Genomic DNA, 12,684 nt, shown 5'->3' on the forward strand with positions numbered 1-12,684 from the left:
GTTGGTCAGGCTGGTCTCAAACTCCCGAAATCAGGTGATCCGCCCGCCTCAGCCGCCTGAAGTGCTGAGATTACAGGCGTGAGCCACCGCGCCCAGCCTGCTTAAGAGTTTTTTTGAGACTTTTCCCCCCAAAATTTGTATCTTTCAATTAAGGAAAATAGCCTATGGAACTACAGAGACTTAGGGACAAAAACCAGAGCGCCTTACTCCCTCGTGTGCTCTTCCACTGCAAACTGCTAAAAAAGTCTTAATTAACAGAAGGTAACATTTCAGGCATTCCGGAGGAAGGACATACCTTAAGGGCAGCAGATTTTAAATTAATTTTTTTTTCTTTCTCCACTTTTAAGGGATAGGTAGTTGACTTGGATTTATTTAATTTTTAAAACAGGGTCTCGCTCTGTTGCCCAGGCTTAAGTGCAGTGGTGTGATCACGGCTTGCTGCAGCCTCAACCTCCCAGACTCAAGCGATCCTCCCACCTCAGCCTCCGGAGCAACTGGGATTATAGGCACGCACCACCATGCCTGGCTAATTATTATTATTATTTTTTTTGTAGAGATGGGGTCTCGCTCTTTTGCCCAGGCTGGTTTGCAACTCCTGGGATCAAGCGATTCTCCCGCCTTGGCGTCCCAAAGTGTTGGAATTACAGGCGTGAGAGCCACAGCGCCCGGCCTCAGCTCTATTAATGTTAACAAATATGTATACAAACCTAAGGGACAAGCATTAACTTACTCCATTTCCCCGACCCCTGCCATCCTTACTTGGCTCCTGAGTCCCCTTCATTGGATGTGATTTTGGACTAGCCCTTCCCATACCCAGACCTGTTTCCCTATCTGTACAACAATAATTATACATTCCCTTCCCAACAAAACACATCAAACCTAACGGACAGAGATCGACTGGGCTGCAGAAGCGCGCTAAGTAATAGGTCATGAATCAAGTAAAATGACTGAAAACATAAACTCCTCTTGGGCCAAGCCAAAGCCACCCTCGGCCATCGCTCTTCCGGGCTGTTGTAGGAGGGGCGCGGCCAAGCCATCGCGAGCCACGCCCCAATAGAGCTGGGCCCGCATTCGCCGCGCCCAACCCTGCGGCCCAGGGAAGGGACCCAGAATGACGTCACAACCACTCCTATGTAACACTCCGCCAGGAGATAAAGTAGTCCCCAACCCATAGTGGGCCCCATGCCAAATACTAGCCGACGTATAAAATCCCAGAGTCTCTTCAGACCCGATTATGGCTTTGAGGCCTCGGAGTGACCTTCCGGAACACTGGAAATGTGTCTTTCCCGGGGCCAGCGGGAGAAGTAGTTCCGGCCTACAATAAGCCGATGGGTTCCTCCGCAGCGGGGAAAAGAGGATGGCGACCTCGTCGATGCCGGAGTCAGAGAGGAACGTGGCTACGAAAGCCTCAGGTGAGCTTCGGGTAGAGTCAGGCGGCCCCACCGTACCCTGCCGTGGAGTGAGGTCACACTGCGAGTTACCCGGAGGCGAGTTCCCGGGCCGGCGGGGCTGTCCGAACAGGGCCCCGGGGTCCCAGGCCCTTTAGTCGCTCTCGCACTTGCCTGAGCGGAAACCCGGCGCCACCACAAGATGGCGTCGGGCCTGGAGCACAGGCAGCGCCGGGGACAGCCCCAAGTCGCCAGGCCCCGAGACCGTCGCTGTCAGCCCCCTCCACAGGGGAACCGGGGGGGAGCGAACCACTGACCCAGGGGGCCAGCGGGCTGTACCACCGACCCTGCAACCCGGGGGGACGCGGGGGCTGAAGGGCTGAACCACGGAGCCCGGATAGGACTCACAGAAACGCTCCACGAGAATCGTGGGGGCGAGGGAAAGGGTCAAGATTACCAGCCATTGACCACCCTCACGGGAAGGGCCTTAGCTTGGGAAGCACAGCTTCTCCGTCAAGTTTTTCCCGAGCTCCCCTCGCAATACACCAGGAAGCCCCGCCCCGTCGGAGACTCAGTCTTTGCATCTGCAAAATGGGCGCAGGGGTGCAGCTGGGTGGGCTGCGGTTGCCGGGGCTGGGGAGATGGCCCACTTGTTCCAGCCACGGTCACCTCTCTTCGCAGAGTGAAGTCCCCAGACACTACGCCACGCTGTCAGGCAGGCCCCTGATCCGATGGAGGAGAACGAGGTGGAGAGCAGCAGCGACGCGGCCCCTGGGCCTGGCCGGCCCGAGGAGCCCTCTGAGAGCGGCCTGGGTGTGGGCACCTCGGAAGCCGTGTCGGCCGACAGCAGCGACGCCGCAGCCGCCCCGGGACAGGCAGAGGCCGATGACTCTGGCGTGGGGCAAAGCTCGGACCACGGCAGCCGCTCTCAGGTATGGACCGGGCTAGACGGTGTGGGTGGAGGTAAGGACCGCGAGCATCAGTGCCTGACAGCCGAGAGGAAACAGTCAGCAAGGCTTGTTTGTAGCTAATACTTGGTGTTTCTGGTTTACTGTGAGCCAGGCACCAAGCCAGGCCCCTAAAATGGGGGCTTCATACCTTCTAAGACACATATCATTTTTCTCCACATCTTATAGAAAAGGATGCCGGGGTACAGAGTGCAGACAGAGCCAGGATTCAAATCTAGGCTATAGTCTTAGCTGCTATAGTACCCACAGTCTTCACACTTTGAGAGGCAGATGTCTAGGCCAGGCGTGGTAGCTCGTTGCCTGTAATCTCAGCACTTTGGAAGACTGAGGTGGGAGGATCACTTGAGCCCAGGAGTTGGAGATCAGCTTGGGCAACAAAGCAAGACCTCATCTCTACCAAAAAAAAAAAAAAAAAAAGGGCAGGTGTCCTGGGTTAAGACGGGGTCCTGCCTCCAATTTACTGGGAGACCTCTTTGAGCCTCAGTCTCCTGGCTAAAGTAGAGCAGAAATACTTGCTTTCAAAGGTGCTTGTGAGCTCCCACCAGACATCCTCTTGCAAACATTTTGTAAACTATCTCCTTCTGGCTGTGCCACTTCCAAACCGTGTGATCTTGAGCAAGCTACCCAACATCTAGCTTTGTTTCCTCATCTGTGAAGTGGGAATGGTAAATAGACCTGCCTCATAGAGTTTTTGTGAGGATGAAATAAATTAACATATGCAAAGCTAATAATTAAAACAGGGCTCAGCACATTGTAAGCACTCAATACATATTAGCCATTCTTTGTTTTTTTTGTTGTTGTTGTTGTTTTGAGACAGAGTCTGGCTCTGTCGCCCAGGCTGGCGTGCAGTGGCCGGATCTCGGCTCACTGCAAGCTCCGCCTCCCGGGTTTACGCCATTCTCCTGCCTCAGCCTCCCGAGTAGCTGGGACTACAGGTGCCCGCCACCTCGCCCGGCTAGTTTTTTTGTATTTTTTAGTAGAGACGGGGTTTCACCGTTTTAGCCAGGATGGTCTTGATCTCCTGACCTCGTGATCCGCCCATCTCGGCCTCCCAAAGTGCTGGGATTACAGGCTTGAGCCACCGCGCCTGGCCCGTATTAGCCATTCTTATCTGCAAGATAATGATCATATTCAGTATATCACGTGATAGAAGTGCACAGCAGTGGTCATCACTTTGGGGTCCTGGGGTTTCATTAGTTCAGCAGAGATGGGGGCCTACCATGTGCTCAGCATGTGCTGGGCCCTAGAGATACAGCAGGGGAAAAGACAAGTTTGTTCCAGGCCCTTGTGGAGGGCACAGTCTGGCAGGGAGGCTGTTACAAGGCACGATGAACCCCACAGTGGTATGGTGCTGGGGACACAGGCAGCTGCAGCACTGAGGGTGAAGAAGTCCTGACTTGGCCTCAAAGTCAGCATTGACTTCCTAGAAGAGGTACCAGCTAAATGGTGGTGAGAAGGCTGGGTAAGATTTAGCCATAGGGTGATGCTGGGAAGAGTTTCAGGCAGAGGGAATGATTTATGCAAAAGCCCAATGACAATAGCTCCCCCTGGCTGTGGCTTAGGAGTCCCTTCCCTTATTTTGGGGTATCCCGTGATGAGATCCAGGGACCCTGTGACTTTTTCCTGGGGGACTCTGTGATTGGAGGGCCTCTGTCACTGGTCCTCAGTGGGGCTGAGGGCATGAGTGGCTCCACTGACCATGTCCTTGGGCCAGAGAGCTCTGTCTAGCAGGTGGGAGTTGGCAGGCTGCCCTACCCCATACCCTGCTGCTAAACTTCTTACCTCCCTGTTTCATGCCCCTCAGGAGGAGGTATCCGAGAGCAGCTCGAGCGCAGACCCCCTGCCTAATGGCTACCTCCCTGATTCATCGTCTGTGTCCCACGGGCCAGTGGCAGGGGTGACAGGCGGTCCCCCAGCACTTGTGCACTCTAGTGCACTCCCGGACCCCAGCATGCTGGTGTCCGACTGCACAGCTTCCTCCTCGGACCTGGGCTCAGCCATCGACAAGATCATCGAGTCCACCATCGGGCCCGACCTCATCCAGAGTGAGTCAGGCAGAGGAGCCCCACAGGGGTCCTGCAGCGCGTCCTGCAGCCAGCTGTTCCCACCCTGGCTGCATGAACTCAGGCAGATTACTTTCCCGTGCGGAATGTGCAGAGTGGAAACAGTCACCCCTGTCTCATGGTGGTAAATGAAAATGAGACAACACGATCAGGTTCTCAGCATAGCGCCTGGCATATGACAGACTCTCAATAAATAATATAAACTGTTATTGCTTACCTTGTGCCCGGGACTGTTCTAAACTTTACATAGAGTAGCTCATTTAATCCTCCCAATAACCCCAAAAGGTAAAGAATGTTATGTTCACAGTCCAGATGAAAAATATGAGGCACTGAGGAGATACATAACTTACCCACTGTCACCAGCAGTGTGGGGTGTCGGGCCATGAGCTCAGACATCTGACTCCAGAGCCGTGTCACCCAGGCTGGAGAGCAGTGGTGCAATCATAGTGCGCTGCAACCTCAGACTCTTGGGCTCAAGGGATTCTCTGCTTCAGCCTCCAGGGTAGTTGGGATTACAGGTGCACACCACCTTTTTGCTGGGTTGGCCAGGCTTTTCTTGAACTCCTGGGTTCAAGCACTTCTCCTGCCTCATCCTCCCAAAGTATTGGGATTACAGACATAAGCCGTGACACATGGTGCTGTACCCACTTTTTGTTAATGATATTTATAGAGACTATAGTACCTCAAAAAGCCCTGGGATAGTCTGGGAAGCCAGCCCTAAGAAAGTGGTGCACGAGCTAGTCCTTTACTTTCAGAAGTTTGGAGAGGAAGGAGGACTTTTCAGGTTTGGTGGTCAAAGCCTGGGCAGCTGGTGTAGCTGTGGCATCTTGTGTAAGTGTGGGCCAGCTGCTGAGTCAGCATGTCACACTAGACCTCCAGACAGCCCTGCCAAGGGAGTCAGCTGAGGCTCGGGGCGACACAGCTGGTTTGCAGTCACACATGGGAGCCAGAATGAGTGTGGACCAGCCCTGCTCACAGACCAAAGTGGGGCCCAGGGGGGTGGGCCTGGTGCTGGGAACCCCTCCCCAGGGGGTGTGACCCTTCCCCAACTCTGCCCAGGCTGCATCACTGTGACCAGTGCCGAGGATGGCGGGGCTGAGACCACGAGGTACCTGATCCTGCAGGGCCCAGATGATGGTAAGACCCCAGGTGCCAGAATCAGGGAAGACCTGCGGTGGGCAGGGGGATAGATGAGGACGGGCTCTGCCGCGGATTCCCTCTGTGGCCCTGGCAGGGTATCCACTGCTCTGGGTCTCAGTTTTCCTACTGATGGGGTGGCCTCTGGTGAGGAATTTGGTTCTGCACTCCCTGGGTCTGCCTACGAGGGGTAGCTACAGCTCACGGCCAGTGCTGCCCTCCATTTAACCGCCCACCAATTGCCTCACCCACCCCCAGGAGCTCCCATGACATCACCAATGTCCAGTTCCACCTTGGCCCACAGCCTGGCAGCCATTGAGGCCCTGGCAGATGGCCCCACATCCACATCCACATGCCTGGAGCCACCTGAGGAGGCACAGGGTGGGCCCAGCTCCCCGGTGCAGCTGCCTCCAGCCTCTGCTGCTGAAGAACCAGACCTGCAGAGCCTGGAGGCCATGATGGAGGTGGTGGTGGTCCAGCAGTTCAAGTGCAAGATGTGCCAGTACCGGAGCAGTACCAAGGCCACACTGCTGCGCCACATGCGGGAGCGCCACTTCCGTCCAGGTGCCTCAGTAGCAGCCTACCTGCTTGGACTGGATGAATAGGGGTGGGGTGCTGGGAGCCAGACATGGCAAGCTTGTCTTACCCTCCCCCCACCCTCAGTAGCAGCAGCCACAGCAGCATCTGGTAAAAAAGGACGTCTACGGAAGTGGAGCACCTCCACCAAGACCCAAGAGGAAGAGGGGCCGGAGGAGGAGGACGATGACGACATTGTAGACGCTGGAGCCATTGATGACCTGGAGGGTAGGCCACCATGGTTTCTAGGCCTGCCATCCCTATGCCCATCTAGACATACTCACTGAGCTTTCACTTGGAGGGCCAGGAAAGGGGAATTGGCATAGGCACATCCATAGGTCCCTCCAGTATAAGACAGAGGAGGTTGTGCTCTGGGACCAGGACCTTTGTGTACAGTTGTGCAGGCTGCACACTGGAAAAGAGCACAGGGGGCCCTGTTCACAATTGCACCACAGAAATAGAATACAAATAAAGGTGCGAGAGAAGGTCCTCGCCCTGTTGCTCAGGCTGGAATGTAGCATCATGATCGTTGCTCACTGTTACCTTGAATTCCTGAGCTCAAGCCATTTTCCCATCTCAGCCTCCCAAGTAGCTAGGGCTACAGGTGCCTGCCAGCATGCCTGGCTAATTTTTTAGTTTTTGTGGAAACGGGTCGCCCAACCTGGACCACATGGCGAAACCCCATCTCTACGAAAAATGCAAAAATTAGGCCGGAGTGGTATGTGCCTGTAGTCTCAGTTACTTGGGAGGATCACTTGAGCCCAGGAGGTCAGGACTGCAGTGAACTGTAATTGTGCCACTGCACTCCAGCCTGGGCGACAGAGCTAGACCCTGTCTTAAATAAACGAAAAAAAGAGGAATGCTGGGTGTGGTGGCTCACGCCTGTAATCCCAGCACTTTGGGAGGCTAAGGCAGGCGGATCACATGAGGTCAGGAGTTCAAGACCAGCCTAGCCAACATGGTAAAACCCTGTCTCTACTAAAGATATAAAAAATTAGCTGGGTGTGGTGGTGGGCACCTGTAATCCCAACTACTTGGGAAGCCGTGGCAAGATAATCACTTGAACCTGGGAGGTGGAGTTTGCAGTGAGTCGAGATCGTGCCAGTGCACTCCAGCCTGGGTGACAGAGCAAGACTCTGTCTCGAAAAAAAAAAAAAAAGAAAGAAAAAGAAATTGTCTTGCTGAGTTGCCCAGGCTGGTCTCAAACTCCTGTCCTCAAACAATCCTCCCACGTCAGCCTTCCAAAGCACTGGGATTACAGGTGTGAGCTGCTGTGCCTGGCCCTAAAATATTTCAGTATGCTGTCATTATAACAAATGGTGTTTTGGCCGGGCACGGTGGCTCATGCCTGTAAGCCCAGCACTTTGGGAGGCTGAGGCGGACGGATCATGAGGTCAGGAGATTGAGACCATCCTGGCTAACACGGTGAAACCCCATCTCTGCTAAAAATGCAAAAAATAAATAAATAAATAAAATTGTTGGTGAGTTTTTTAATACCAATTTTTTGAAATTCATTATTTTACACTTAATTATATCTCAGTTTGGACTAGGCATATTTCAAGGGCTCAATATGGCCAGTGGCAGCTGTTTTGGATAGGGCCGCCATAGAGTTTGTGGACTTTAATGTTTATTTAAACTTTTTTCTAACTGGCTGTACACTGTCTGGAGGAAGGGGTGCCTTTTCCATGTTCACATGAAGGTGCTTTATGAGCTAGTGGTAGGTGCCAGGAAGGGTAGAGAAAGCACTTCAGGGGCTCAGGGCAGGAACACCAAATCAGCCAGAGGAGAACAGGAGGGCTTTCTGGAGGAAGCATCACTGTGGGCTCAGAGGAGGAGTTGTACACAGGGGTGGGGAAGTGAGCTGGGGAGGGGGTTAGGGCTGAAAGGACAGGTGCCGCCACTGTTCACCAACTTTACTGTCCCCCACAGAGGATAGCGACTATAATCCAGCTGAGGATGAGCCCCGAGGCCGGCAGCTTCGGCTCCAGCGCCCCACCCCCAGTACCCCAAGGCCCCGAAGGAGACCTGGCCGACCCCGGAAGCTGCCCCGCCTGGAGATCTCAGACCTCCCAGATGGTGAGGTTTGGTCTTGGGAGGGGCTCGTGTGGGTAGGTAAGGAGTGGCCTCACTCCCTGCTTGTCTCTGTGGAGTTCTGGGGACTGAGTGTGCCCTGCAGGGCAGCTGTCTCAAACCAGCTCACCTGCAGGCCTCCTGAGAAAGGAGAAAGCCCTCAAAGACTCAAGCTCAAGAAACCCTGACTCAGGAATCTATCTCAACTTTACGGAAATGCCTTTCACCACAATTTGTCATAGCAAAAGAGAAATTTGGGTCTTTATCACTGAATGAATAAGATAAATTTTAAATATTACTGAAATAAGAAGAGAGAAGTAAGTCTGAGGCCTGGGACTATCAGAGGAGCCCTGGTTCAGAGCATTAATGGCTGGGGGACAGGAAGGACCCAGCCGTGGTGTGAGCACCGGCTCTGCCGCCTGCAGTCTGTGTGACTTGGAGCTTAAATCTCCAGTCCCTTTATGCATGCATGGAGGTTTTTTTTGAGACGGAGTCTCGCTCTGTCGCCCAGGTTGGAGTGCAGTGGCCGGATCTCAGCTCACTGCAAGCTCTGCCTCCTGGGTTCCCGCCCATTCTCCCGCCTCAGCCTCCTGAGTAGCTGGGACTACAGGTGCCCGCCACCTCGCCCGGCTAGCTTTTTTTTGTATTTTTTAGTAGAGACGGGGTTTCACCGTGTTAGCCAGGATGGTCTCGATCTCCTGACCTCGTGATCCGCCCGTCTCGGCCTCCCAAAGTGCTGGGATTACAGGCTTGAGCCACCGCGCCCGGCCGCATGGAGGTTATAGCAGCATGCCTGTTAAGATTGCTTAAGGGTTAAATACACACAAAAGAGTACAATGGCAGCTGTTTATGGTTGGAGAATTGTTATATTATTATTGTTATTTGTTTTTGAGATGGAGTTTCACTGTTGCCCAGGCTGGAGTGCAGTGTCATGATTCTGGCTCACTGCAACCCTCGCCTCCCAAGTTCAAGCGATTCTCATACCTCAGCCTTGAGTAGCTGGGATTACAGGCGCCCATCACCACACCAGCTAATTTTTTAGTAGAGACAGGGTTTCACCATATTGGCCAGGCTGGTCTCAAACTCCTGACCTCAGGTGATCCGCCCACTCAGCCTCCCAAGTGCTGGGATTACAGGTGTGAGCCACCGCACCTGGTCTATTTTATTCTTTAGTCTCTGTTTCAAAAAGGCCTTTTTACCGAGGCATATATGTATGGAAAGTTACACATATTCTGCATAGGTCAATGAGTTTTCACAAGGTGCACACATACATCTGTGTAACCAAGCACCTGTATAACCCAGTCAAGAAACAGAATGTTACCTGCATTGTCTGTATTGTTAATTTTTCTATAGTACATATTTAATGTTTAAATACCGTCGATGTTTTTGAAGAGGTAACTGATTTAGAGCGTCCAGACTTCAAATGGTTTGCAAGCACAGAAGTCACGTCTTCTCCCTCCTTCCCTCCCATCAGCCCTCCAGCTGCCTGACCTCCCTAGGGAATGCGGGTGTTAAAGCACTGTATTGCTTTCCAAGCCTTAGAATGTTCTGCGAAGTCACCAAAGCTGCCATTCTGGCCTCCTTTGGATAAATGGGGCAAATGAGACTCCGGGAGAGGAATGGCTTTGCCTGTGGGTGCACAGCACATCAGTGACAGCTGTGCCTGGAACCCAGGTCTCCTGACTGGAAGGTCCCAGCTCTCGCCGCTGCTCTAATCCAGGCCAGGTCCTACCATGCTGACAGAATGTTGGCTGTTGGGCGGTAGGATCCACGCTGCCCTCTAACCAGAGGCTGTCTGTGTCATGTGACTCGAAGCACCCATCAGTGGTCTGTGATGAGTGGGTGGGAGGATATTTTGGCTGGCCTCTGGCCCACTTGTCCACGTCTGTCCTGGTGTGTCAGTGGCTGGCTTGTGACCTGGCATGTCCATGGCAGGTGTGGAAGGAGAGCCTCTAGTGAGTTCCCAGAGTGGACAGAGCCCTCCAGAGCCACAGGATCCTGAGGCTCCCAGCTCCTCAGGCCCAGGACACCTAGTGACCATGGGCAAGGCAAGCAGGACCCCTGTGGAAGCTGGTGTGAGCCAGTCAGATGCAGAGAACGCAGCCCCCTCCTGCCCGGATGAGCATGACACTCCACCCCGGCGCCGAGGTCGACCTTCCAGGCGCTTCCTAGGCAAGAAATACCGCAAGTATGTGGAGCAGAAGTGAGGGTGGGGCAGGTGTGTGGTTAAGCCACCAACCCCACCAGACCTTTCCCCAACACCCTCTTCCTGCAGGTACTATTACAAGTCGCCCAAACCGCTTTTGAGGCCCTTTCTGTGCCGCATCTGTGGTTCTCGCTTTCTGTCCCATGAGGACCTGCGCTTCCACGTCAACTCCCATGAGGCTGGCGATCCCCAGCTCTTCAAGTGCCTGCAGTGCAGCTATCGTTCCCGCCGCTGGTCCTCTCTCAAGGTGCGGGAGCCAAAGAGGCTTGGGGCTCATGGGAGGGTGAAGAAGGCAAGCAGAGGCCAGCTGGTGCCACGGAGGAGAATGGAGTCACAGAGCATCCTGGCTCACCGTCCTGCTGCTCTTCAGGATGCGTGTCTGGCTCACTGGTGCACTGAAGAATGCTCAGCTCCTCAGAGCCTGCAGGAATGTGGGGAGGTGCTGGGAAGGGCTGCAGCGGGCAGTTTTGCAGGCAGCACAGTGCACAGCGGCAGCATATCTTTGCCACCACAGACACCGTAAAACTGTTTTCATCTGATTCCATGTGTTAGAAAGATTTCCAGCAGATGGCAGTCATGTGTCTCAAGAAAAGTGTTCCTTTTAGGCCAGGAGCAGTGGCTCACGCCTGTAATCCCAGCACTTTGGGAGGCTGAGGTGGGTGGATCACCTGAGGTTGGGAGTTTGAGACCAGCCTGGCCAACATGGAGGAACCCGTCTCTACTAAAAATAGAAAATTAGCTGGGTATGGTGGTGGGCGCCTGTAATCCCAACTACTCGGGATGCTGAGGCAGGAGAATCGCTTGAACCTGGGAGGCAAAGTTTGCAGTGAGCCAAAATCATGCCACTGCACTCCAGCCTGGGCAACAAGAGCGGGGCAAAAAAAAAAAACCACGGTTCCTTTTTCTCCTTAGTGCAAGCTACCACGTGGCCTGCAGCAGCCCTGAGCCTTTTGTGCAGTAACTGGATGATTAAGTCCTTACTGCAGCCCAGTGAGGTCGTACGTGTCCATAGTCCCATTTTACTGACCCAGGAGGCCGTGGCTCGGCCTGGCCAGTGTGCAAGTTGGCAGCTGTGGGAGAGGGTACTTTCAGGCATGGTGCTCAGAGCGAGCCCCTGTGCTCTGTGCATGCTATGCTTTGGGCTGTTCTCTGGGTTCTGCAGAGAGGATGTCCTGTGACACAGTGGGAGGGGTGGAGGCTGTGGCGCCATGCTGCCTGGCTTCAGCTCCAAGCTCTGCCATCACAAGGTCCCTCCACCCTGAGTCAGTTCCTCTGTCAAGTTGTGAGCCAGCACGGAGTGGGTGCTCTCGCTGGGGAGAGTCCTTGGGCCTTCCTAGGCTTTGACCCTTGCATCGGGGTGTGTTGTCCACATGCCTGTGTTCCGTGAGCTGCTCCTGCAGCAACCCTAAGGCTGTGGCCACGGGTGAGGTAGGGACGGGGATGGGAGAGGAGGCCAAGCCCCAGCCCACTATCGTTTTGTCTGTCTCCCAGGAGCACATGTTCAACCACGTGGGCAGCAAACCCTACAAGTGTGACGAGTGCAGCTACACCAGTGTCTACCGGAAGGACGTCATTCGGCACGCCGCTGTGCACAGCCGAGACCGGTCAGTATGGGGGTGGGAGGGACTCGGGCAAGAGACGCCAGGTTGAGTGGGGCAGTGGAGGCCCGGGATAACCATGGTTCCCACTTACCGCACTGCTGCTCTGAGCCAGCCCTATTTGCTGCACACTATAGGCATGAGCAGAAAGGCAGTTCACCCCAGATCATTTGGCTCAGAACAGGACAGTACGAGGACCTTGAGGTCCCCAGCTCAGCCTCTTACCTCTTGTGAGCTTTAGTTTCTCATCAAATGGGGGCAATTGTTGAGGGGATTGAAGGAAATTATGTACCTAAAGCAGTTCAGTAAATGATCCAAGATCTTCCGGACTCCAGATCCTACTCATCTCTCACAGGGCTGAGAGTGCACCGGAGAGAGAGAAACAAAGTTCTTAGGCGCCTAATGATTGCTCACAGGATTATAATTCGATCTGGAGCTTCAGGTAGGAGTTGGCTTCATGAGAGGTGGTTTGTGAGCAGAGGCTGGAGACAGATCCCCTGGGACAGCTCCAGCTGTGTGTGTGGAAAAGCCAGCCCAAGATGCTTTGAGGTTTCTTTTTTTAAAATGAAAAGAAAAAAGGAGGCCGGGCGCGGTGGCTCAAGCCTGTAATCCCAGCACTTTGGGAGGCTGAGACGGGCGGATCACGAGGTCAGCAGATTGAGACCATCCTGGCTAACA

The 12,684-nt window shown here is 54.0% G+C and overlaps 1 protein-coding gene across 1 annotated transcript in view; it reads left to right on the forward strand.

The window, feature by feature from the left end:
- Positions 1-1,338: 1,338 nt before the first annotated feature.
- The window catches only part of ZNF335 (zinc finger protein 335), a 25,073-nt gene continuing 13,727 nt past the window's right edge, over positions 1,339-12,684 (forward strand). Inside the window, exons 1-10 of the mRNA XM_011929196.1 lie at positions 1,339-1,412; positions 2,070-2,320; positions 4,161-4,401; positions 5,479-5,556; positions 5,815-6,120; positions 6,220-6,360; positions 8,062-8,208; positions 10,138-10,390; positions 10,478-10,655; positions 11,900-12,016. Coding sequence (XP_011784586.1) covers positions 2,120-2,320; positions 4,161-4,401; positions 5,479-5,556; positions 5,815-6,120; positions 6,220-6,360; positions 8,062-8,208; positions 10,138-10,390; positions 10,478-10,655; positions 11,900-12,016 — 1,662 coding nt within the window. The 5' untranslated portion in view covers positions 1,339-1,412; positions 2,070-2,119. The remainder of the gene's footprint in view (positions 1,413-2,069; positions 2,321-4,160; positions 4,402-5,478; positions 5,557-5,814; positions 6,121-6,219; positions 6,361-8,061; positions 8,209-10,137; positions 10,391-10,477; positions 10,656-11,899; positions 12,017-12,684) is intronic.

The sequence above is a fragment of the Colobus angolensis genome, unplaced genomic scaffold, assembly GCF_000951035.1.
Source record: "Colobus angolensis palliatus isolate OR3802 unplaced genomic scaffold, Cang.pa_1.0 Scaffold8, whole genome shotgun sequence".
Lineage (NCBI taxonomy): Eukaryota > Metazoa > Chordata > Mammalia > Primates > Cercopithecidae > Colobus > Colobus angolensis.